The sequence below is a fragment of the Myiozetetes cayanensis genome, unplaced genomic scaffold, assembly GCF_022539395.1.
Source record: "Myiozetetes cayanensis isolate MyiCay16 unplaced genomic scaffold, myiCay2020 scf5-8, whole genome shotgun sequence".
NCBI lineage: Eukaryota > Metazoa > Chordata > Aves > Passeriformes > Tyrannidae > Myiozetetes > Myiozetetes cayanensis.
This window is the reverse complement of record NW_026087742.1, coordinates 3,974,395-3,998,796: the sequence shown is the minus strand read 5'-3', so window position 1 is coordinate 3,998,796 and position 24,402 is coordinate 3,974,395. Positions and strand designations below refer to the sequence as shown.

At 43.5% G+C, this 24,402-nt stretch overlaps 1 protein-coding gene across 3 annotated transcripts in view; it reads left to right on the top strand.

Moving 5' to 3' along the window:
* Window positions 1-24,402, top strand: part of STYXL2 (serine/threonine/tyrosine interacting like 2) — a 33,303-nt gene that overhangs the window by 4,852 nt on the left and 4,049 nt on the right. For 2 of the 3 annotated variants that reach the window (XM_050331727.1, XM_050331726.1), the window contains exons 3-6: window positions 1,401-1,495; window positions 2,395-2,626; window positions 3,385-3,602; window positions 5,725-23,817. In XM_050331727.1, the coding sequence (XP_050187684.1) occupies window positions 1,401-1,495; window positions 2,395-2,626; window positions 3,385-3,602; window positions 5,725-8,546 (3,367 nt within the window). In that variant the 3' untranslated portion in view covers window positions 8,547-23,817. Of the gene's footprint in view, window positions 1-1,400; window positions 1,496-2,394; window positions 2,627-3,384; window positions 3,603-5,724; window positions 23,818-24,402 lie in introns of those variants that run through there. The other variant, XR_007630833.1, reaches the window with a different exon arrangement.

Genomic DNA, 24,402 nt, shown 5'->3' with positions numbered 1-24,402 from the left:
ACTGAGCTTGGAGGCAACCTTTACAGCAAAAGGAATTGAAGGCAGGGCATAGCTCCAAATTTGTGTCAGCTCCTGTAAATGAGACTGAGACTCCCCTTGCTCATCTCATAAACTCCTTTGAAGAACTAGAAAAGGATTACTTTCAGTCACGGTTCACAAGTGCTGGAACTCAACTAAATGACCTAGATGAGCCTGTTAAGTGGTTTCCAATGGCTGTGCCCTCTGTTTTGGTTCTGGAGCATGAAAGCAGTTCAGCTCTGCAGACACTGCTGCACCCTGACTGCATGTTAATCACCCTTCCTCTCCTGCCTTAATTAAACAAAAACTGTTGCAAGTACTGCAAGTCTGCATGGCTGGGGAGCTTCTGTGGTGGCAGCAAACTTGTCCTAATGACCTGTACCATCTATTTGGAAGGAAGTGTAGATGGTATAGATCAGGGAAAAAGCTCTGTAAAATATTTTGTTAAGATAGTCTAAACAAGAGAAGATGTGCTTGGATTGTGCAGGTGGACCCAGATGGAAAGATAAGTGTTTTCAAGATTGTGGCCCCTTTTTTGCTTAACAAACACTTACATGAATCACATTGTGTGTCAAAGAACTCCCTTGAAAGGTGCTTGTGAGTGTCAGAGTGGTTTCTGACCTGCAGCTGGACAACACTGAGATTGGTTCAGCTGGTTAGAGTATGGTGCTAATAACATCAAAATTTGATCCCTGGACAGGTCATGTACTTAACAGTGGGACTCCATTATCCTTGTGGGTCCCTTCCAACTCAGAATATTCTGTGAAATCTGTGAAATACTGTGTGTGTGGAGAGACTGACCACAGATTCATGCTATGAAGTGACCAATGCACTGAGAGAGAGTCACGGGCTTCAATTTCAGTGCTTGCATTGCAGCTTATGGTAACTCAGAGGATGCCTGTGGGCAATCAGCCAGCAGAGAGAAAACACCTTGGTGTGATCTGTTTTGAATTGTTCGATAAATTCTAGTTAGGACAATGTTTTTATCTGTCTGTCTAAGTGAGAGCTACTTGTGAGAGTAATCCTTGTGATCCGTGCCCCTCCCAATCTCAAACAAAACACTGATCTTCTCTACCCAAAAAACTTCTCCACCAGGCAATTGTTTTGCACTCCCAGTCCACTGAAGCTCCTTCCTAAGGGACCTGTCTACATCCTGCAAACACTGGATATGAAGGGCATATTTAAAGCCCATAGTGCCATGCTGGAGAGCAGTGTGGGAATGGGGGTGGGAGAAGAGCTGGGGCTTCCCTTCTGCAGTCAAAGGATCCTCACTGCTCCAGTTCCCTGATGCTCCCCTCTGGAATGGGTGCAAAGGGCTAAAGTTCTGGGGGTGGGATCCCAGTGGAGGGCATTGCCTAATAGGCAGTGTGGTTGGTTGGCAGGTATTCCATGATATCAGACACTGATACAGAGAGCATCTTCATGGAGCCAATCCATCTGTCATCTGCTGTGGCTGCCAAACAAATAATCAATGAAGGTAAGAGGAGAAAGCGTAAGAGAACTGTGTAATAGAGACCTGTTTTGCCTTTGTCATCCAGAGATCCTAAAATGATAAAAAAGCCTTTATGAGAGAATTCCACCTGAGGTAGAGGTGAAAATCACAAAGAAATATCAACTTACAGAAAGGTTTGATGACTTCCTTTGAAGATATGCAATGAATCTGTGGCAGAACGATATACCACGGTGGTGAATGTAGTTTGAGTGCTGGTTGATCACTGCAATAAACTGAATTTAGAATAGAATAGAATAGAATAGAATAGAATAGAATAGAATAGAATAGAATAGAATAGAATAGAATAGAATAGAATAGGAGTATTTCAGTTGTAAGGGACAAACAATGATCATCTAAGTTCAGCTATCTAACCATAAGTTAAAGCATATTATTAAGGGCATTGTTCTGCTCCTCTGGAACACTGGCAAGGCTGGGGCATCAACCACCTCTCTAGAAAGCCTGTTGCAGTGTTTGACCTCCCTCTTGGTGAAGACATGCATCCCAATGTCCGGTCTTAACTGCCCTAGTGCAGCTTTGAACCATTCCCACCTGTCTGATCACTTGATACCAGGAAGAAGAGCTCAGCAGCTCCCTCTCTATTTCCCATCTTCAGGGAGGTGTAGAAAGCAGCTGCATTTTTCTGGGGGTGAGTTAAGGGTGCCCTTAACTCCCAGGCCTTTGGCCAGTGTGGGTCTCTGGACTGAAAGGGCAGTGCAGTGTGCTCTTCCCATAAGCATGTTCTGCACACACTGCAGACAGAACAGTGTGATGTTTCTGGGGGAAAAAAAACAAGTCAGAAAGTCTGTCCCAGACACAAGTAATGACAGGTCATACATTTGCATTGTTTTTACATGCTTTGAGTTACAATGTCAAGTTTATTCCAGAACTGAAGACAAAGGAGGTCAGGGTAGATTCAGTGTGTCCCAGGATGCTGGAGTCTGCGCAGCAGCTGATGGTGGAAGACCTGTACAACCGAGTTAAGGAAAAGATTGATGACACCAGCTTGTTTAACACACCGTGTGTGATGGACTTGCAGAGGGCACTCATGAAGGACAGGCTGGAGACCCCCAGGGATGCTGTGGATGAAGTCTGGCCTAATGTCTTCATAGCAGAAAAGTGAGTGTCGGCTTTTGCCATCAAGTTGCGTGAGATTCCCAGTGAAGGGTCAAATGGAACCATCGAAGGCATAACATGTATTACATGTATCTAATACCTTTCATCCCTAGAGAGCCCCTAAGTGTTTTTCAGACTGTGCTCGTGGAAATCTCTATGCACTGAAAAGTAAATACTTCTGGAATAGAATCAGCAGCTTTCCTATGCTATTTTGATGCTTCAACAGTTTAGGAGGGGAAAAGGCAAATGAGCCCAAATTCCACTGTTCTGATTGGAATTTGGCCCTGAAATTGGAACTGAAGCCTTTATTATGTCAAAGAGAGTTAAAAAAGAAATGCCATAGCAAATGTCAAGTGGAGATGGTTAGGTCTTCTGTACCGTGGTTCAGCTGTCTGACACACCTGTGTAAGTGGCCAGATAGAATTAGAAGTGTATATAATGTAAAGCATCAGTTATGGAGTGATAAAAGTTGATAAATAAGTACACAGCCTGAACCCAGGATGGCAGCATGAGTTTCAAATCAAGCTGGAGCAGAAACGGAGCATGTGGCTCTGCAGGTGAATGCAGTTTTCTCATTTTCTTTTTCCAGTGAGTATTGGAAAGAAATACCCGTAGGACTCTCACAGGACATTAAGGTCTGAGTGGAGACACATGTTGGATGAGTAACACAGACAGGGAGTTCTGTAGACCTTGTAGCAGGCAGCTCCCCTCCTACCCACCCCGCAGCACTGATACCTCACATCTCTTCTTTTTTCCTGAAGAAGCGTTGCGGTGAACAAAAGCCGTTTGAAGAGGCTGGGCATCACACACGTCTTGAACGCAGCTCACGGTACAGGTGTCTACACAGGACCAAGTTTCTACAACGGTCTCAATATCCAGTACCTGGGCATTGAGGTGGATGATTTCCCAGATATGGATATCTCCAAACACTTCCGCCCGGCTGCAGAGTTCCTTGACGAAGCACTGCTGACTTACAGGGGTAAGGGTAGAAGATTACAGTGGTTCCAGAATGCTTGGGAATCGCAGGTGGAAGTGTTACTCTGATAAACAGCCGATGCCACGTTTGCAGTGGGGTAGAAAGAAGGCAGAGCCTTCATTCTCTGCATGCAGCAACAGTGACCACCTTTCTGCCGTGCCTCATTCAAAACGGGAGGGAGCAAACTAGTAAGGGGAGGGAGCCCAACAGCCCCTGCTGCAAACCCCATGTCTTCAAAGGGGCTGCAAGTCACCTCCCTCAGCTGCTTTGGAAGAACCCTACTATAGCAAGGAGCAGAAACCCTGCTGTGATACATATTTGTTTAATATTGATGTAATATTCTTTATATATAGTTATATTTCTGTACACTGCAAGTTTCAGTTTTGCCGTGATGCAAAAACCAAGCTGATTTACTAGAACAATCCAGGCAGCTGAGCTGAACCTCTGGGTGTCTAATTTGCTGGACTCCCATTCCATGGCAACTGTTATTCTGTGGGCCTCCAGTACACATTGGTCATTCTGTTGCAGCTTCAATGGACAGTTAGAAATACCTTTATGCAGTTCAATATGGAAATGAACACCATGATCAGTGATATTACTGATATTATTTATATATTTAGTCAATTAATTTAACTATTGTAGAGAGACAAGAGATTACCTCCTAGCAGAAGTGACAGTAAGACAAGTTTTGTTAGTACACAAGGAAAGTTGAGACAGTTCTAACAGCTCAACACCACGAGGTGGGACACTACCTATCTGTGTTCTTCCTCATCACTCCCATTACTACCCTTGGCATAGTCCAGGTGCTTCCTGCTGCTGGCATTCATCGACCCTTCAACTCACACAGCAAAAATGACAGCCCAGCAGGGGGTTTTCCCCTGGGCTGGTGATCTGAACTGGCTCGTTAAAGGACCAGTAGCAGAGTAGCAGAGCTGACACAGGAAAGGGTGCACCCAGGCAGAGGAGTCTTGAAAGGAAAGAGAGGAAGGAGATCTCCCCCTATTGGTGAGCTGTTAGATTGGCTTCACTGGCTGGTAAAATACTTGGAAGGCAACCAAGACTTCTGGTGCTAAGAAAGGTGTAAAAGACATTTCAGAATTGTAGGAAGAGGTTCATTAGGTAAACACTTGGGGTAACATAGCAGCAGTCAGAAAGGTGGTGTTTAAACTGGCTCCATTAAGTTTCAGTGCAAACAATTTGATTAAAATGGAGTTTTTCACACATTTAGAAACAGTAATGTCAGTTATTTATAAGTTAGCAAAGCCTCATTTACACTCTTCATATTTCCAAGCTTTTCTTTAGCTCAATTTTTTTATAAAAGTAACTTTAAAATTTTTCAATGTCAAAGTGTGGTTTGCTGCAAGAGGTAGTAAATGCCATGAAATAAAGCAGATCCTCAGTTTTGATTCTTGCTCTTACAGTCACTGTTACAGGACAGTGGGTCCCAGTAATTCGAAGCAGCTGTTTCAGTTTGTCAGAGTCAAAACCAGCTCTTTCCTGTCAATTGCTTGGTTCTCCTCTTCTAAGATATACTATGACTTTGGCTTCCTACACGTAACCATTTGAGGGTACCTTGAAAAACTGATCTGGATTCTGGCAAAAAACCAATCAAATTACTATAAAATTGTATTTAAGCCCCATAATGTGCCTTATGAAAAAACAAGTTATTTGCTTATCTTCCCAATACCTTCCTGGAGGCTAATGCTAATATCTCCCTTTTTACATATTGAGAAACAAGCATGGAAGGCTTTAATGTCTGACCCTATGTCAGGCAGCAAGTCAAGAATACTGTACTGTTTGTCTTTCTAATACCTGTTACAAGTTCTAGTACATGTTACAAGTTTTGACTATTTGAGTAAGTGAAGTGTGGGGGCAAAAATACAAATATTATTTAGCTTGTTTTGAGATGTGCCTGCCCACAGCTTTTGAAACCAATGTGCTTTTTATTCACATTTTATTAAGGTAAAGCTATCAAAAATTTAGTATTGGTTTCAGTCACTAAAACATATAATCTGTCTAATTTTTAACACCGTTCAGAGAATGCCTTTGTGCTACATATCAGAGCATATGCATGACAAACCTGTGATTGGAAATAGCTAATCACTTTCCTGTCCAACATCTGTAGGCAGAGTCCTGGTCAGCAGTGAAATGGGCATCAGTCGCTCCGCTGTGCTGGTGGCTGCCTACCTGATGATCTACCACCACATGACTGTTTTGGAGGCTCTGATGACTCTGAGGAAGAAACGAGCCATTTACCCCAACGATGGCTTTCTGAAACAGCTACGGGAGCTCAACGAGCAGCTGCTGGAAGAACGGGAGCTGGAGCATTCTGGAGACGAAGAAGTGACTCCTAGTCAAAGTCCCGTTGCCCGTGCAGGGACTTCTTCCCGTTTGTCTGGAGCTGGGGAAGCAGAAAGCGTCGTGGGAGCCCAAGCCCACTCCATCATAGTAGAAGAGGAGGACACGAGCAGCATGCTGGGTAGTTTTATGAGCTCTTCATCAGTATCAAAAACCAGCTGGGTTTCCAAACACTCCACCCTGATCAGTGAGGAGGAAGAGGAACAGTTGTATGAGGAATGGAGGAAGAAACAAGGCCTATCTGCAAAGGAATCGGGAGTTAACCATGAAAGAAGAGCATCTCCAAAGCATCTGGATCAGGAAGAGGAACAATCTGATGAGGATGTGGAACAGAGGATCCATGACTGGCAGCGCAGAAATGAGAAGTATCAAATGGAGGGTGCAGCCAGGGAGGAGGATGGTGATTCCAGCCTGGGAGGAAGACCTTACCCACCAGGTGAATTCAGTGATGTTGAGAGTGTGAGCAGTTTTGAGATTCGAACCCTGAAAAAGCAGCTGGAAGCCAGCAGCTTTAGCAAGATGAGGAGGAGTCGCACAGGTTCTGTGTCTTCTGAGAGCACCTGGGACATGTGGAATCAGAGGCTCCTGGAGATAGAGAAAGAAGCTGCTCAGAGGTACCATTCTAAGAATAAAAACTGTGGGGAAATGGGAAGAAAGGAGAGGGATGTGGATGAGGAGAGCGTGCTTTCAGACAGTAGCTCCTTCTACAATTTCTGCCAAAAGAACAAAGACAAGTTGACTCCTCTAGAAAGGTGGAAGGTCAAGAGGATCCAGTTTGGCTTTCACAAGAAGGATTTAGAACCATCATCATCAGCTGCACCATCTCCAGCAGAAGATGGCAACCAGGCAGGTGGGGAGGGAGCAGAAGGGAAGAGTTTGTCGGATATTGACCTGACTGCCTACCAGGCTTGGAAAATGAAGCGCCAGAAGAAGGTGGGCAGTGAAATCAGCAAGGAGGAGTTTGTGGAATTTGCCAAAACTGAGGATTCTGCTTCAGCTAAAAAGAAGCAGAGGCGTGTAGAGCTCCTTGAACGTTCAAAGAAAATTTTGGAGGAAAGCCAGTCCATGTGCAGCTGGGAGACAGACAGCACAGTGAGTGGGAGTATCCCCCTGTCAGCTTTCTGGCCCTCGGCGCCTTCTGCAGATGGTGCCAATGATGCAGCTTCTGCCCTGAGCATGCAGACAAATCATTCGTCTTTATCACGGACCAGGAGCAGCACAGGAGCAATGCAGCCTCAGATGCCAAGTGTACCCCTTCCCAATCTCCCAGTTGGTCCAGGTGACACCATATCCATGGCAAGCATTCAGAACTGGATCGCTAACGTGGTCAGTGAAACCATTGCTCAGAAGCAAAATGAGATCATGATGCTGTCCCGTCCGTCGTCTGCGATGGCCTTCCTGTCAGGAGACCCGGGCAGGCGAGGAGATGATGATAAGGTTTCTCTGCTCAGTGCTCAGAGCGGCTCATCTCTGGTTGCCTCTCAGCTGCACCAGCAGGAGCTGCGCCGAGCTGAGTCTCAGTCTGTCCTGTCCTGCAATACCTCCGTGAGTGAAAGGACAGAAGAGACTGCTTCAAACATGAAGACAACACAGACAAGCAAGCCACTCTACAGCCTCTTTGCTGATGATGTTGACCTCAAGAAACTCAGGAGGAAGGAGAAGGAGATGCAAATGGAAATGAGAGAAAAAATGTCAGATTATCAAATTGAAAAAGTGATCAGAGACAATAAACGCAGCACTTTATTTAAGAAAAAGGTGACGAAAGGAGAGGAAAATGAAAGAGAAGATGACAGAGAGAGTACAAGAAACAGCCATGGCCGCACCTTGCAAGCAGATTTTGACAGAACTGATACAGTCTTCGATCTGTCCAGTCAACCTGCAAACTCAGGTGCACAAGAGTCAGAAACAGAGACTGATATTACCAAGTGGCTCAATGGTCTGAAAGCAGAGAGAGAACCACCACCTTACTATGAACAAACTGAGAAAGCTAGAGAGAAATATAGCAGATCATCCAAAGTTAGACAGGTGGATTCTGAGACATCCAGTTACAGATTCTCCAGATCCCAAAGAGAAGAGCTAGACAGCTGTTCTTCCTACGAGTCAAAAGGAGATTCACTGAGAACCACATCAAGATTTTCCTCTGCTTCTGCAAAAGAGGACAAAAAGATGTATAAGTTCACAAGGTCGAGGGTCAGTGAGACAAGTTCCAGAGAAAACAGCCCAGAGCTGCATGTTTTCAGCCCATCACCTAAGCCGCCATTTGACTCTGAATCCCCTGAACCATCTACACAGAGCCGAGTCAGATCCCATCATGTGGAGGCATGTGAAGAGGAGTCCAGGTCAGACGTGTCAGAATTTGGAGCAAAGAGAAAGTTCACCCAGAGCTTTTCAAAGTCTGAAGAGGACGGAAAGAAGGAGGCAAAAGTGGAGCAAAGTGAAGAAAGGTTTGCATCTAGACAGTACTCTCAGTACAGGCGAAGCACACGTAAAGAGGAGGAAGAAGAGATGGATGATGATGCCATTATTGCTGCATGGAGAAGCCGACTAGAAGAAACTACAGCAAAGCTCCAGCGGAGAAGGGAAGAGTGACCAAGATCAGACTACAGGAACACAAGCAGAGCCAGAGTCCCTGAATCACTCACTCATCATTATATTTTTGATAATCCTTTGTGGTTTGTAGGGCATTTCCTGCAGGTAGTTCTCTTCTTAATCAAAAGCGATAAAGGGATGAGGTCAAGTTCTGCAAGTGTTTGTGGCTTGTCAGAAAGAAGATGCTAGAATTAAATGATCAATGTAGGGAGGAACACAGTGTTAGAAGCCATTAGGAACCAGACAATGTTTCAGCAGTAAAAGCAAGTAACGGTGGCACCTCAAGTCAAAAGACCAATCACATCCCATTTTGGTTATTTCAATTTCCTAGTGTTAAAAACTGGACATATTTTTTTCTAGGATCTTTTTGATCATAAGTGGAAGAAGCCAACAGCCTTTTCTAGGAACTTGAAGAATGTTTGTCTCTTAATCAGTTTTACTTTATACCACTGAGAAGATATTACCAAGTAGGCTCCATTTTCTTCACCAGCCTTACGAATGTCTACAGAAATAAGACAGTTTGGGGAAATACATGTTCTATTTTACTATGCTAAGTAGCAGAAGCAAAGTAAAATACTAGGAAAAAGAAGATGCCTCCTTTTTTAGAAGTTTAATGCAGTAATGAATGTATTCCTGTGGTATCATTTTTTCTGTTTTCTATTAGATGGAATCATCTCTGTTCCATTATGGTTGGTTCCCGCTAATAACTTTGGGTCAACAAAGAACAAATGCAGTAATATTAACAGCCATCTAAAAATCATGTTTTGACATAGTAAAAGAGATGAGGTTAGGACTAGGATTAGTGTTAGGTTAGGCTGGGTTTCTCAGTATTGATTTCACTTTGGTTTATGTATGCAGTTCAGCTAAGTCCGTGCTTTTGTGTTCATAGTCAGATTGTCATGTATTAATTTTCAACATGATTGCCTTAAAACAGAAGAGTGGTACACAAACTGACCTCGTAATAAAATTGTGTATAACTGGAGCGTGGGTATAAGGCACGTTGCACCAAGTGTGTGTCTGTGAGGGTGGCAGCTGGAGGCTCAATTTAAGAGATGGTAGGTTTGGTTGACATGTTCAGTTAACGTGTCTCCTGAGCCACAGGGTGTGCTTTTCAGAGGGAGAGAAGGAAGCACAGTCTCCATCTTAACTGAGTGCACCAGGTTAGGACCTCAGGTCCTTCCATGCCCTGCAGAGCCTGGTGAGCTTGTGTGATCCACCAGACCTGCCACAACATCCCCTGTGTGGCTTGTGTGACAACGTATTTTCGACGCACCAAAGCACCCAACTCTCTGTCACCAGTCAACATCCTCCACCTCTCTCTTGTAAACACATCGGCCAGTTTCTACTGACTTTGACTCTGGAATTATCTGTTCCCTCCTCTGTACAGACTGTATTTTGAAACAACAAAGCCCTCTGGCAGAGCTGAATATAAAACAACAATGGAGGGATGATGCAGTAGTGCTCTCTCACAGGAAGTTTTTCTTTTTCTTGTAATCTCCTCTCCCTCCCACTGTGATGCTTAGAGCTCACTATTACTATTATGCTAGTCCCTCTCCCTATTTTAATTGTGTAATACAGACAGCAAGCTCCACAGGGCAAGGGCCTGCTCTTTGTCCCTGTCTGTGTGATGCTACGCACATCAGCAAAGCTATCTAAATAATGGTTACTGATAACAAAATGCAGCTGGCAATTTTCCTAAACTTAGAATCATCTCTCTCAAATATAACTCACTGATTAGACATTATCCCTGCTTCTCTGAAGATAAAGATGATTCTTTCTGACAGCCAGGACTGGGGTAAATGATAGCTACTTATTGTCAGGTAAATGGAGCCTCAAAATCAGGTGATTGAACAGTAACAGTTGTAGAAAAATAAGAGAAAGAACATATTTTAGTTGTGTGGATTGCATTTTTGGTCCTTTTTTTTTTTTTTTTTAGTAAACTCAGATTACATTTTGAAGTGCATAAGAGGCATGGTCTTGTTAATGTTTCAGGCGTGCAGAGATGCTCTGAGGTTTATAATGCGCTTCTACTACAATATAATATATAATACAATGCATCCCTTGTTTCTGCAGACCTCTGTGAGTTGTTATTTTTTAAAGTAGTGGAATTCCTGGCCTTGATCCACATTCTGAGATTTTATATTAAATTTCTGCAATTTGTATTAAGACAGGCATTTTCCTCTTCATCCCTGGTAAAGTTGCTCTGTGGAAAACAGCTCTGCATAGACATATTTGGAGCTTGCTTTCATTTCAGTCTAGAAAAGGTCTTAAATTTCGATGGATCAAAGTGGAAGTGTGCAATACCTTCTGGCACTGAATTTACTTTTTTATCAAAGGCTGATTCCCTCTGAAAAATCCCTCTCCCTCTCCCTGTGCCTGGCTGTTCCCAGCAGACAAGCCTGTCCTCTGCAGGACTGTAGGGGGCATCTCGCACTGTAAAAGACGAGTAGTAGATGATATAGTAATTGGTTTCATTTTGCACTGTACAGCACGGCCTTTGTTTGGGCAGCATTTTGATTTAAACACTAATCTAGGTCTGCTGCACAAATAAATTATTCAAGACCGAGGGGCAGAATACTGTTCTATAACAAGTCTGAGCCAAACTGTCCTGATAGCGAGTTTTGACCCTTGTGAGAAAGGGTTAAGTGGGTTCTGCTGACTCATTGAGGTAGGTGGCTTATTAGTTCACTTGTGTAAAAGGGAGATAAAAATGGTTTGCTGGGGAGAGGCCATCTAAGATGCTGGCTGAGCAGTCATGAGGGAGAAGCCTTAGAAATAGCTGAACTTTATTTTCTTATTGCTTATATCCTTGTTAATAAAGCCAAACCCCCAAAGCAATAAGGGGGTGGGGATCATTTTGGACTCCATGCAGTATATGGCCAGTGCTTGAAAGCAAGATGGGAAAGGCTTCAGCTCACAGGTATAAATTACATGAAACAGTGACATAAAGACCTTGCATGGTGAAAATATTAAAGCATTCAGTCATAAGACCAATAACCAGGAGAGACAGAAATGGAGAGGTTGAAGGCAGGCTAGAAAGTCAGGTTTTAAGATGAGAATTTAGAAGGAGATAAGGAATTGCAGAAAGGGGAGAGGTCTGCACAGATTGTTTCAGGTGACCGGAGCTGCAGAGTGAATGGTTTTTCAGCAATGACACCAGTCTGACACTGGATTAAAAGAGTAAATAAGCACCCAAATTTATCTAGGAGGGATTTTTCAGCAAAGATGCACTGGGACTGATATTTTTGCTCAGACTCAATTTGCTGCTATAGGAAGGAAGGTGTTTTTTAGCATTGTATAGTGGAAGGTGAAAGTGCAAAGAGCATCCATACGGTCAGTTAAGAATATAAACACAGGAACATCAGAAAGGTTGTATGGGGTCAGACCAGAGGTCCACCTGGCTCAATATCCTGTCTCTGACAGAGAACAACAGCGAATACCTAGAGAAGAATATAAGAGCAGTGATATAAGTGATATTTCCTCAGCACGATCTTCTAGCTTCCAATAATTTGCAACTCAAGGACTTCCTGAGCCAGGTGTGATATTCTTGTTTTTAATAGCCCTTAATAGGTTTTCCTTGTATGGAGGTGCCTAGTAATTTTTGAGTTATAGCCATAATAGCCTTGTACCCACTGTCCTCTATAATCTCCTGTGGCAAGAAGTCCCACAAGTTACTCTACAATATAGTATCTGTGTATAGATATATATGCTCTACAGTATAGTATCTCATGTGCCATGAGACTTCACCTCCCTCTGTCATTATATCCCATCCTTAGCTCTCTGGTTTTCAGCCAGAGTTACTCATTCCTCATGTAGGGGCTGCTCCATGTCTCTAATTATCCTGGCCATTTCTTCTTTGTCGTGCTTGAGATGAGGGACCAAATCGTCACGCAGTATCCAGGGTGCAGGTGTGGGAGGGATTTATCCTAGGGCATAATGACTGTCTTTTTTCTGTTCTCTGTTCCTTTCCTATTAACTTCTAACGGTTTGCACATTTCTTGGGCAGTTGCTGAGCACCAGAGTGATGTTTTCATAGAACTATTTATTATATACACAAAATCTTGTGTATATAATAAATATGGCAATGGTCAGCTCTGAGATCATAATTTTTTATGTTAGGTTTTCTTGCATGTAATGCCTTACATTTATGAGCCCTGAATTTCATCTGCCATCTTAGTGCTCAGTCTCATTAAGTGCTTCTGCGTTTTCCCACAGCCGTCCTCTTATTTCCACGACTCTGTTTCCTTAATGTCCTTTGAAAGGTGTAGAAATTCAGAGTATGTGGGAAAGTAAAGAAGTTAAGGAGGGATAGATGAGAGAGAAACCCATTTGATGCTGGTCTGCTTGAAGCAAGAAGTAAGAAAGCAAGAAATAAGAAAGCTGGAAAGCACGGAGGTAAATGTTCAAAAAGAGATCTGAAGACAACAGGCAAATTAAGAAGGGGACCTACACTGGACAGAGTCAGGGAGATATGTATGTAAGCCAGAGAGGCTAACGCAAAATATTAATTTGTTTAGATGTATAAAAATCTGGGGAAAGGTTATGGGGCAACCTCTGTGGGAAGAATGGAGATTTAAAGAAATTACAGGTCTGTGAGAAATGTGAAGAGGACTGGGAGAAATGGAAAGGGTGAGAGACATTAGTGGGACACAGATGATAAAATGACATCTGTGCTGGACTGGGACTTCAGTGTGGCAGGAGCAAGTTTGGAAGGAAGCGGAAATCTGCCAGAAATACATTATTCCTCGAGTAACAACTGCATTCTGTGTCCTAATACTGATAGGTGTGGGGCTGTGGCCCATGTCCCCCATCCAGGAATTCCAGGGCAATGTGATTTATTGCATGCAGCACCAGCTTAGACGGGGTAGTTTGAAAAGGAGTCTAGCACAATTTCCTTCCTTTACAGCTCCTTGAGAAATGGTTCTGCATTAGCTGTGGTGGAGAGCCAGGTGATTGATGAGACAAAAAGTTTTATTTGGGGGTGCTTTTGTTGCATTGCCTGCCCTTCTTTAAACAGTTTAACTGGGGTACGTTCAACATAGACATTGTAATGTGAAAACACAATATCATGACCTCCCTAAATTTATAGACTGAGATACTGAAAGCATGTGATTAATATAGTTGAGGGGCCTGGAAACACACACAGCATGCTCTTGTACTCCAGCAAAATCTCTCTGAGTGCTACCTACCTATTCTCTGGAATTTCTCTTGTCATTTAGAAAAATGAAAGTGGGTCAAATCTCTCTCTGTTCTAATTGTGAAGAAAACTTCCAAAATAGGAACTATGTGTAACAAATAAACAGTTCTCTGGAGAGGTGGGAGCGTAGTTCTAAGTGGTGGGTGAATTGCCCCAGTCATCTCTGCAAGGTGCTGACTTATTTGCCCAGGAGTAGTAGTTTAAATGCCAATAATATTTGTTACGTTGTTCTTCATGTAAAAAATTGAGAAAGGTTCAAAGTACACGTAATTAGATTGTGTATTGCCAATACCAGCAGAATCTGCTTGAATGAACACCCTTGTCATTTTGGCTATGCCTAGGAACAGAAATTTTTTGGACATGAAAGCATTGAAGAATCTTACCTTTTTTTTGTTATTTGTTACATTTAAACATATTCAGGAGCTGATTTCATGTTGCTTTCATCTATGTATCTATGCATCTATGTATGTATGTATGTATGTATGTATGTATCTATGTATCTATGTATCTATCTATCTATCTATCTATCTATCTATCTATCTATCTATCTATCCCCTGTTACAACCTCTCAGTGGCTTCTGAGCTTGGTGTTTTCCTGTGACTGCTGTTCCCTTGCCACAGGGTGCACACACAGACACACACACACAAACAGACATAAAGGAAAAACATTGCTTGTGACTTATAAAAGCAGGCAACAAAATGAGTTCAGTCCTTCCCAGGACTATCCAGGTGTGGCGATGTGAAAACTGTCTTAGAGAGCAGGAGAAGGGACATCCTGTCTGTGCTTTGAACCTTCCCCTCTGGATTTCATTTCATTTTTATTTGCATGTATCTTTAAAACAGACAAATTTAATCCTTACACAAGAGCTTCCATATCTGATTCATACCTGCAGGCAGACTGGTTTTCTTTTAATTAAGATATGTATTCCCTGGAAGACACGAGTGTAATGGAAAACTAGCTTCATTTTTAACTAAGAAGAGAACAATGTCTCTACATAATCAATCAATCAATCAATCTCTTATTTTTTCCAGTGCACCCTTCATGCCAACATGCCTGAATGCCTTATGGTCATTAAATTAAATCAAAGAACACACCACAGAATGGACAAGGCCAGATCAATAAATCTTAAAACTGATTCAAACTTACCAAGGACTCTGCACAAGTAACCACGAAAGGAAGGATGACTTCAGTCAGAAGGGCATTTGTGTGGGCATAAAACTGAATGAAGGCACAGGCGATACTAATTAGAAGACAGAAACATTTAAAGGAGCTGGTCATTTTTATAGCATCACCCAGCCACCAACAGCATCAACCTGCAGCCTAATGTCTTAAGGGTATTTTTGGACTTCTGAGTGATACACAAAAATGGTGGCAAGAACTTTTTGCAGCTGGCTAGAAATCTGTACAGCTCCAGGTCATGTCCTGCCACAAACGTGCCTAATTTTAGCGATTTACCTATTTGTGACCTCCCCATATGATTACTGCAGGGCACCAGATTAAAGAAGGATGCAATGCACACCAGCTGGCATGAACCATTGTGTGACTGTTCCATCATCATGGACCATCCCAGCAATTTGATCTTTGCAGTGACTCCATACTGAACTTGGATCCAGTCGAAAGCCATCCATTAGTTTGGCAGAACATTTCTCCCTCCTTGCTGGAGAGGAGAGCTTTATGAAACTGCAATAGCCTTTATGAAACTGCCAATTAATGGGGAGCTTTGTACATTTTGCTCACAGAAATATCTCAGCAGCTGTCATAACCTATGAAGGTTCATTCCTAAAGCACGTAAAATGACCACAGGCCTAACGACATTCAAAACTAAATGCAAACCCCAGTTCTTCAACTTAAACTTCCCTCCCTCAATAATTTTGCAAGGCATGTACTCCGTAGTCTGTGAATTGGATCAAAAGTATTGCCTAGAGGCAAAGGGTCAGAGGAGATTCCACATATGAAAAACAGGAGGCCCTCAAAAGGGTGCAACCTCAGTTGCTGAACAGACACCACAAATAGGATGGATAAAAGCCCACATGAGACTGGTATATGAGCAAGCAGAAGCTGACAGTTGCCCCTCAGGAATACGGTATAAAGCTTTCAGTTCTGCAGGAGACGTGATCTGAAAGTTTGCTTCCTGGGAGCAATCACACCTGAACTGTTGCATGGTGCTGCAGTTGCATAATTTAATAGTTGTCATGTTTCACCCCAGGGTGAGTGTTCTTGGTGGAAGTGTACATAAAAAATTTGTCCGTCATTAGGGATAAAAGGGTCTATGCAAGAAGAGGTCAGACATTATCCTCATGACCAGCAGAAGAGGTCCATATTAAAACAAAGGAGGTGTTTGATTTTCTTTTGAACGTGGGCAGATGATTCAGACCCACGTGCCCTTCATACGCTCTGTCTCTCCCCTTCCCATCTCCTTTCTTTTGAAACAGATTTAAGTCCATCTACTTTTATATTTTCAAACAAAACCCATAAAAGGGCCATAAATATCATGACTCGCTAAAATGAAAGCTGTTTTCTTCTTCTCCCAGGAGACTCCTGCCTGAGAGAGAGACAGAAAGAGTTCACCCCTTTGAAAATTTCCTCCTCTGTCGAAGTAAAGCTCGTATCTAAAAGCAGCCTTCAAGGCTTTGTTCTTATCATCTTGACCTGGCTTTGTACTGGTTTCTCTCTGTATTGCCTGTGGAAGTGTGAAGGACGGGGCTAGGGGAAGGAGTTTTGGCTATCACTGGCAGAGCAAGGGTCATGCTTGGAAAGGGATTTCATTGTGGTTTCAGAAAATGTTATAAACTCAGCACACTGGCAGAAAGAATGAAGAAATTCATTCCCCTCCTGGATCAGACCGGTGATCCACCCCTTCTGTCTCTGATGTTGGCCAGAACCAGATGCATCTCAGAAGGTATAAAAGAAGTTTAAGTGGGTAATTATGGAATAACCTGCCCTGAGTAAAATTTTCTCCCCTTCTGGCCCAAAGCCCTCCTTCATCTCTCTCCTTGGTTAGAGTTCAACTCTATGCCCTGGAGCATGATGGCTTCTCTCCCTTCCAAACCGCTTTTCATCCTGGCCTGTCTCATGTAACTGCCTGTGACAGTGATGGGATGTATAGGTCTTGTCCATTGAGAATCTGTGACAGATCACAGCCTTATTGGAAAGAGAGGCAGAGAGGCCAAAGAGAAGGTGAGGGAGGAGAGCATAAACTCAGATGAAATATCCATCAGGAAGATGGAAAGAAGAGTGAATGCCTGGGAAACTAATTGCTGCCTGCTGATCTGGGCTGTGGAGATAGCTTGCAAGTGAGCATTTTTGCTTTTCAGAGATTTCAGCCTGGAGCACACTAGGAAAGTCAACTCTTGGTTGAAACTCCTGTTCATCAATACTTCCTCTTATGTTTTGGGGTTTTTTTAAAGCTGTAGAAGTATGAGAGTAGTCCTGAGAAAACTATTCTATTATCTACTGAGGGAGCTTTTTCTTCCATGGAAGTTCACTACTCATTTCTGAAAAGGTATTGGCATAATTTGGGCCTACTAAGACACTGCACACTGATGAAAGTCAGGCTGTTTTTCTACTGCCCAAAAAGGGTTTAGGAACCCAAAGTCAGATATTCCTGTCTAAGTCCCTGTCCAGGTCTTACAGCAATGGCTGCTCATACTCCCAAGTCGAGCACAGAGCGTATCCAAAAGTGTTTGTGGAGGTTACAGCTTTTGTGGGTTGGTTTGGTCATTGGATAGGGCATATCAGCATTTGTGTGGCAGAGTGCCAGATGCCCCAAGGTGAGGGTTAGAATTGTCCGACACAGTTAGACTTTTTAGACGTCGTCAGCATTCTCTCTGGTGACTTTACCACAGAAAGCATTAACAAAGTTCCAGGGAATTCTTAGTGTACTTTCTAGATGGATACTTCCAGTAATATGCAGGTTGAACAGCAGCTTTTATTTTCCAGGAGCTCAGCAATTCCTAGGGAGAGGGAAAGAAGAGCTAGGTGTTGGATCATATCCAGGTCTCAGTAATCATTAATTTCATTCCCACAGTATCCACAGTTTCCCATGTTCCTTTCCCTCAAAAGTGTGACAAAGTGATCTAGAGTCTTCCAAGTGATGGGTGCTGAAATCTCACCCGATCTCCCGGATAACACACAGAGGTGTTCAGAGCATCCTGCTGGTGTTGGCCAAGCACAGGAGATTGTTCATTAAGAGAAATGACTGTATCATTTATACTGAGAACAGCTGCAGTGAGCAGCTCAGTGGCAGTGTTCAAGGCTCTGTAATCTCCTTTTAGTTGCCACTTGCCATTAGATTTTTTAACTGGCCATAAAGGAGAATTGTAGGGGAAATGAGACGTGACAATGATTCGCTGTTCTTCCAGCTCCTTTATCAATTCAGTAACAGGACAAATAGCTCCAGAAGGTAATGGGTATTGTGGAATATTAACTATCTTGCTATGGGGTAAAGGAGCAGCTGTTTGCAACAGATTAGCAGTAAGAGATGTTTTTGTAGGAGGTAAACTCTGGGGCAGAAAGGGTGGTGTCCCTATATCCCATTTTCCCCACGACTGACCCTTCAATATATCCATACCCAATATAAGGGCACTTAAAAGTAAGGTCAGGTGGATTGCCTGTCCCTCAGACAGAATTAGTTTAGCCCTGACCAGTGGGCGGTTAGTGGGTTTCCCATTAACTCCTGCAATAGAGACAAACTGCTTGCTGCCCTTTGTAAGTGTCCTTACCTCCCATCAATATCTGGGCTCCTGTGTCAATGAGGAATGTTCTAAAGTAGGAATGGATCATTAACTGTGACCAGGATCCTCAGCAGTGGGAGTAGCACCCCACCCTGGTTTCCTGCATATCCATAGTCTAGGTTTAGTACTGATAGTTTGGGTATATCCCTGAGCCCACAGCCCTTGCATGCTCTGACTCTCTAGTTATTATCCTTTCAAATCATACGGTGTCATCCCATCTCCAAACACAGGTCCCAGAGGGTTGTCATGAGAAGTAAATGAGGAAAACCTGTCCAGCTGCCACAAAAGGGAAGTTGCCAGCTCAAAGACAGCTGCTTCTCTAAACACATTTTCCATTGTCTTTTATGCTCAGTAGTAACTGATGGTGTTTCTCAACTTAACCCTTTTTCTCTTCTACATTTACTTTAGCTGAGGTTCTCCCTTGGTTTTTATCCTCTGGGATGTACAGTGGTAAATCTGCTAGCCTACACTGAAGGACCTCTTGGAAACTAATACCATTTAAGCCTGTCTTAGTGGCTAACACGAAAGATTTCCATACCACCTCAACTCCCATTATTATGTGTCAGAAGTGTACAGAGTCCCAAATCATCTCCCAGGATTGCAGTTCTGCTGGAAGGGGTTGTCCAGCCCCTGGAGCAAGGTGTGCTGGTCCTTCTAATTCAGTTGAAATCACAGATTTCAGCAGGGCACTCTGTAGACTGGCTGCCAAGGCCTGGGGCCACACGTTTTTCCTGACATGGGCAGTGCACAAAGTGCAAGTCCATGAGGGACTGGTAATATTTGGCCCCATGGTATCCAACAGTATTCCTGGGTCTAATGCCAATGATCAGGCCTCAGCTGGGGCAAGGTGAAGCTCATTGGGTCTGACTATCCAGATCCATGGTAGCCCATTCACAGGTGTTTTCCCTGGTTTAGCTTGACATCTCTCCCTCAGACCTCCTAACCTGCGGGCAGTAAACCCTCCCGTAGTTCCTGTGGAGGGAGGTGAGTTTTGCACCCCTGTGGGAGTGCTGTGTTCAGTCTTGGTTAGTGGTGCTGAGAGCAGGGGGCAGGGAATCATCATCACCTGGCTTTGAGGGGAGGGGATGCAGATCTGCTTGTTTCCAGACGTCCCTCTCCCAATCAGCATTGCACGTGGCACAATAGTCTTTAACTGGGTCTACTGCAGGAGCTTCCAACAGCCTCCTCCTGCACTCCTCAGCTTCAGCAATTGTCTGGGGCTGAAGTTGGACTCAGGTGGTCTATTTTGCATTTCTAACTGCTTACGCTTCCCAGGTATTCTTTCCATTTTCCTTTTATTGTTTTCCTTTTTCAAGTGTACATTTTCCCCTTTCAACTCATCAGTCACATCCTCTGCTGCCCTCTGACAACTGCCTAGTAGCCAGCACAGAGCACCTTCCCCTTCTCCCTTCTTTAACTTACAAGAAAACTGCCATCTAGCAAACTCCTACCAAATATAATCAGCATCTGTGCAGTGGCTCTTGACGGCAGGACAAATCCTGCTTGGGATTTTGCCATTCCTCTTTCTCAAATTCTTCTCCCAGTTGTTGCCACTCAGTGTCTGGTTTCTCGTGGCACAGACAAACAGACACACAGAGACAGTATCTTTACACTCACATCAAACCAGCTGCTTCAGCAGGTGTGGCAAAGCACCTTGTGGTTGCCAGCAGAGCATGTCCTGGGGAGATCCCACTTGTGGCACCAATAAAATGTCACAGTCTGTTTGGGTATCTCAGTTTTACAAGGAACTGCCAGACAAAAGGTGACAGCTGCAGGAGGTAGCACTTTGCAGGTGACCATGGCTGCATAAAGGCCCTTTAGCTCTTCCTGGTTGCCTGTCCTGCCTACCTGGTGCTCTAGCTCTGACCTTATGACACTGCTTCCAGCACACATCAGGCCTCAGTACGAGCTGGGTTAGCCAAAACCTAAGCAGGAGTTGAGTGAACAGTCACAGAAAGGCCAGGGTCTCAGACAAACAAACAAACAAACAAGTTATTATTTATCAGTGATAGAAGTTGGGGTAACCATTTTAAAATGGAAGAGGCATTTTAAAATGGAAGAGGGTAGATTTACTTTAGGTATTAGGAAGGAATTCTGTGAGGGTGGTGAGGCCCTGGAACAGATTGCGCAGAGAGGTTGTGGATTCCCTGTCACTGGAAGTGTTCAAGTTCAGGCTGGATGGGGCTCTGAGCAACCTGGTCTCGTGGAAGGTGTCCTTTTCCATGGCGGGGGGTTTGAAACCAGATGATGTTTATGGTCCTTTTCAACTCAAACCATTCTGTGATTCTATAACAACTGTTTTCTTCTAATGCAATTACACAGTGCCACTGCCTCATATGTATGGAGTGAAAAGAATATTATTTCACTGAACTGACCTGGTACATGTGTCTACAGCTTTGTCTGATGATGGTTACACACTAAAATAATACCTCATCTCTGTGGCAAATCTCTCTTCTGTCCACAATTAAGTCCACTTTATAATTCCATTTTTTGGCCATGTTTACAACAATATAGCTATTGCAAGTGTGTAGAAAATGCAAATAACTTGCCTATTACCTTCCTAGTCACCTTTCTCCTTGTCACTCCCTCAGTTATGAATGCCTTGGAGAACAGATCATACTTGCTTAGTGCCTGAAAATTCCTGAGCTTTTAGGGGGAGCTACAGTAAATAAAAAAAGTGATGTTGAACTCTATTTTCACTGAAATTAAAAAAGAAAGTCATGTTATAACCTGATTTGGTGTGATTATACTGTAAATAGGCCATAAACAGTCAAAGGGAAAATAGCCCATAATATTCACACCATTGAGAGACCTAGGTGGTAATCACTGTTCCTCCCTGCTGTTCAAAATATTTTCCAAGTGTCCCCGATACTGCATTGGCAGCAGAATGTGGCCCAATTCAAGGGCTTTAATGCTCCTGCTAAGTAGAAACGATTTTTCTCCTCGAAATTTTCAGTGAAATAGTCTGTATTTTGCAAAAAAAAAAAAAAAAATCATAGCTATTCACTGCAAAAGCACTAAGAAAAAGGCAGAGACCATCAGAAATCTTTCTGACAAGTCAGTTCCATGTTTTAAAAGAAATTTGTCCAATTAAGGAAAAAGTACAAACGTTGAATTTCAAAAATAGGCATGTTCTATCTGAAGATGGCAGAGAATTTCAGTGTTGCTTGCTGAAGCTAATAGGGAGCATAACCTCCACTTTATACATGGGGAAACAAGAAGACAAATTTACCTTCAACTCAATTTTCCCCCTTTCCCCAAGAATTGTTACACTTCCCGTGCCACACAAAGAACTGGCATTTTAAACTGGGGGTGTAGCTTACTTTTAAGACCACAAACCTTCTTCACAAGCAGCATGGCTACCTCTGCCTGTCACAGAGCTACGGAAGAGCAGGGAGAGGCAGGGAGATGCTGTGCTTTTCCTGCCCTTTGTGGTGAGAACCTTTTTCACCTTATATCCATGCTTACTCCACATTTTCAAATATTTCCCCTTCATGACCTATTAGTTCTCAGCATCCTTTTGGGCTCAGTGATAATAAGGATATAGTTGTTTACTGTTACTCCATTAATATCCAGAGGCTTTGCTCAGCACCAGGACCCACTGCAGTGTGTCCTGCTTGCAGCACAATTCTAGATGTTCTCACCCTAAAAGACTTGCAAGTTAAACAAATGAAACAGCCCCAGGCTGGGAGAAAGAATTTGCATCTGTCCATGTATTTGAGACCCAGAAACTGAGCCCGGCATCATACATGGATTCTGCAGCAGCAGAAGTCTGTGGAAAATTTCAAAATATAGGGCTAAATTCATCTTGCTAACAAAGTCGTTCTCCATGAGCAATCACTCAGCCATCTGTGGCACAATTAAACACTCAGTGGCCTCCAGAGAGCACAAGCACGACTCTCTAAACTGGTGATTAAGGCGTTTGCCTGTGAGGGGCAGACATACCTTTCAGGCCTTTTTCCAGAGAGGGTGCAATGTGAAAGAGTTAAGTGTTCATCGGTGCAGGCTTTTTCCCTCCGGAGTCGTGGCTCTTGGCTGCTCACCTGCAAAGGTGTGCTGTGCCTTTCTGGCCCAAAGAATACTCAAATAATCAATTCCAAAGGAAATAGTTGATTTGAGACTCTTTAACAGAATAATCAACAGCACAGGAAAAGAGCCTGACACTTCCTTGGACCTAGATTCAGGTTCTCTCAGCGAGTTGAAGCATTGCCTTCTGAACATTGAGGTACTGAGTTGAAAAAGGCCACTCTCTGATTTTTGTCACCTGCTGCTTATGGTCTCTGTCTTGTCTGTGGATAAGGTTGGTGTAAGAACTGAAGGCAACTTCAGGTCTGTCAGCACAGGCTGGGGAGAAATTCTTCACTGCAGTTTCATGTTTATCCATTATAATCCAGTGTAATTGCAAACTGTCCCTAAAATATGCTGCGCTGAATTTTTAGGGCTTTCATCATCTTTTGGATTTGGGTCACACTGATGGTACAGGTGGCTTCAAATATAAATACAGGCCATCACATGGATGGGATGTACATTCCTGGCAAAACTGGCAGCTTTACTTATGTTTTTCTGTGTGAGAAATGATTCAGAAACAATCAGATTGGTTCTGGCTTGGTGTGGCAGATTGCACTCGAGCACGCGGCAGCCTCCCAGCCAGCGGGGAGCTGGGCTAAATCACCCACTGGAAGTACAAGCCTGCTGTAGCATTTAGCACTTCCTTGGCATTTAACAGCAAAACCCAGCAGAACCACGGCTTCTTTTTTGCTTTCTCCTACTCCCTCTCCCAAGCCTCAAAAGGTAGCAAATGCCTCTGGAGTATCAAAGCTTCAAATCCAGTGTAGCCTGGCTATTATTCCCTTCAGCCATGAGCATGGCAGTTACAGGGATGGGATGAATGCTCCCCATCTGGATCTTTTAAAATCTGTGTTTATTATTAATTCTGTGGCTTTTTAACCTGACTCTCAGTTTGGAAAGCAGGCAACTGTCAACATGGGGCAATGCGATGCCCTGTGCTTCTGCTGGACTTGCACCTGCCCACGGTAAGAGACCATCTTATAAGATCAGTGTGCTGGCTGGAATGGGAGGGCTAGTGTGGGTTTGGGTGAGATTAGCTACTGGGCAGAGGAACCTGCTCTGAGGGAAAGGTCTTGCCAAGAATTATGGCAGGCTTAGATTAGAAAGATATTGCATGTGGCACATTACAATGGACACACTAAGAGTCTTCCTATTGCCTTATTCTGTCATATGGACTGAGTTACACACTGTGGAAACCACGTTCTTTGCACGAAGGAGAGAATAAAATACTGTTTGGCTTAAATTTGTTCCTGCTTGTGAATGTAAATTAAATCTGTTCTCCTTCAAATTTCTTTTGTTCTGCTGCTTTTATCTTTGTGCAGATTTTCCTTGGTGACTCCTCTGTTGTCAGCCTGGTCCTGACAGGTGAAAATCATGAACCCTTCTAATATTACAAGCTCTAGGAACATATACTTGGCTGGGGGTAACGTGGAGTTACAGAACCCCAACCAGAGGGCACTGGTACACTGGCTTTTCCTGCCCTCCTCTGTGCAATTATTTTGGGGAAAGTTCTGTAGGCCAGGGAAACTGTGTTCATAACATCCACTATTTAAGGCTCTCACTCAGGTTCTTTCCTTGCAGCGAGAACTGATACGCTGTCAAAGTTGACAGTACTATGCCAGTTTATTGCACCAGAAGACCTAGCCTTTCCTTTCCTCCCAGCTCCTGATCTCGGCTGCTTCCATTATATGAACTCTGTCTCAGCCCTGCCCTTAATAAAATCTCCATGCTCCATATGCTCCCTCAGCCTCCCTTTGATTAGTGCTCCCAAAGTCTTCCTCGCTGCTGACGTCGGGGGCATGCACAGCTCTGTAATTTCCCGGCAGCCCTTTTCAAACACTGGCTTTTAATCAGGAG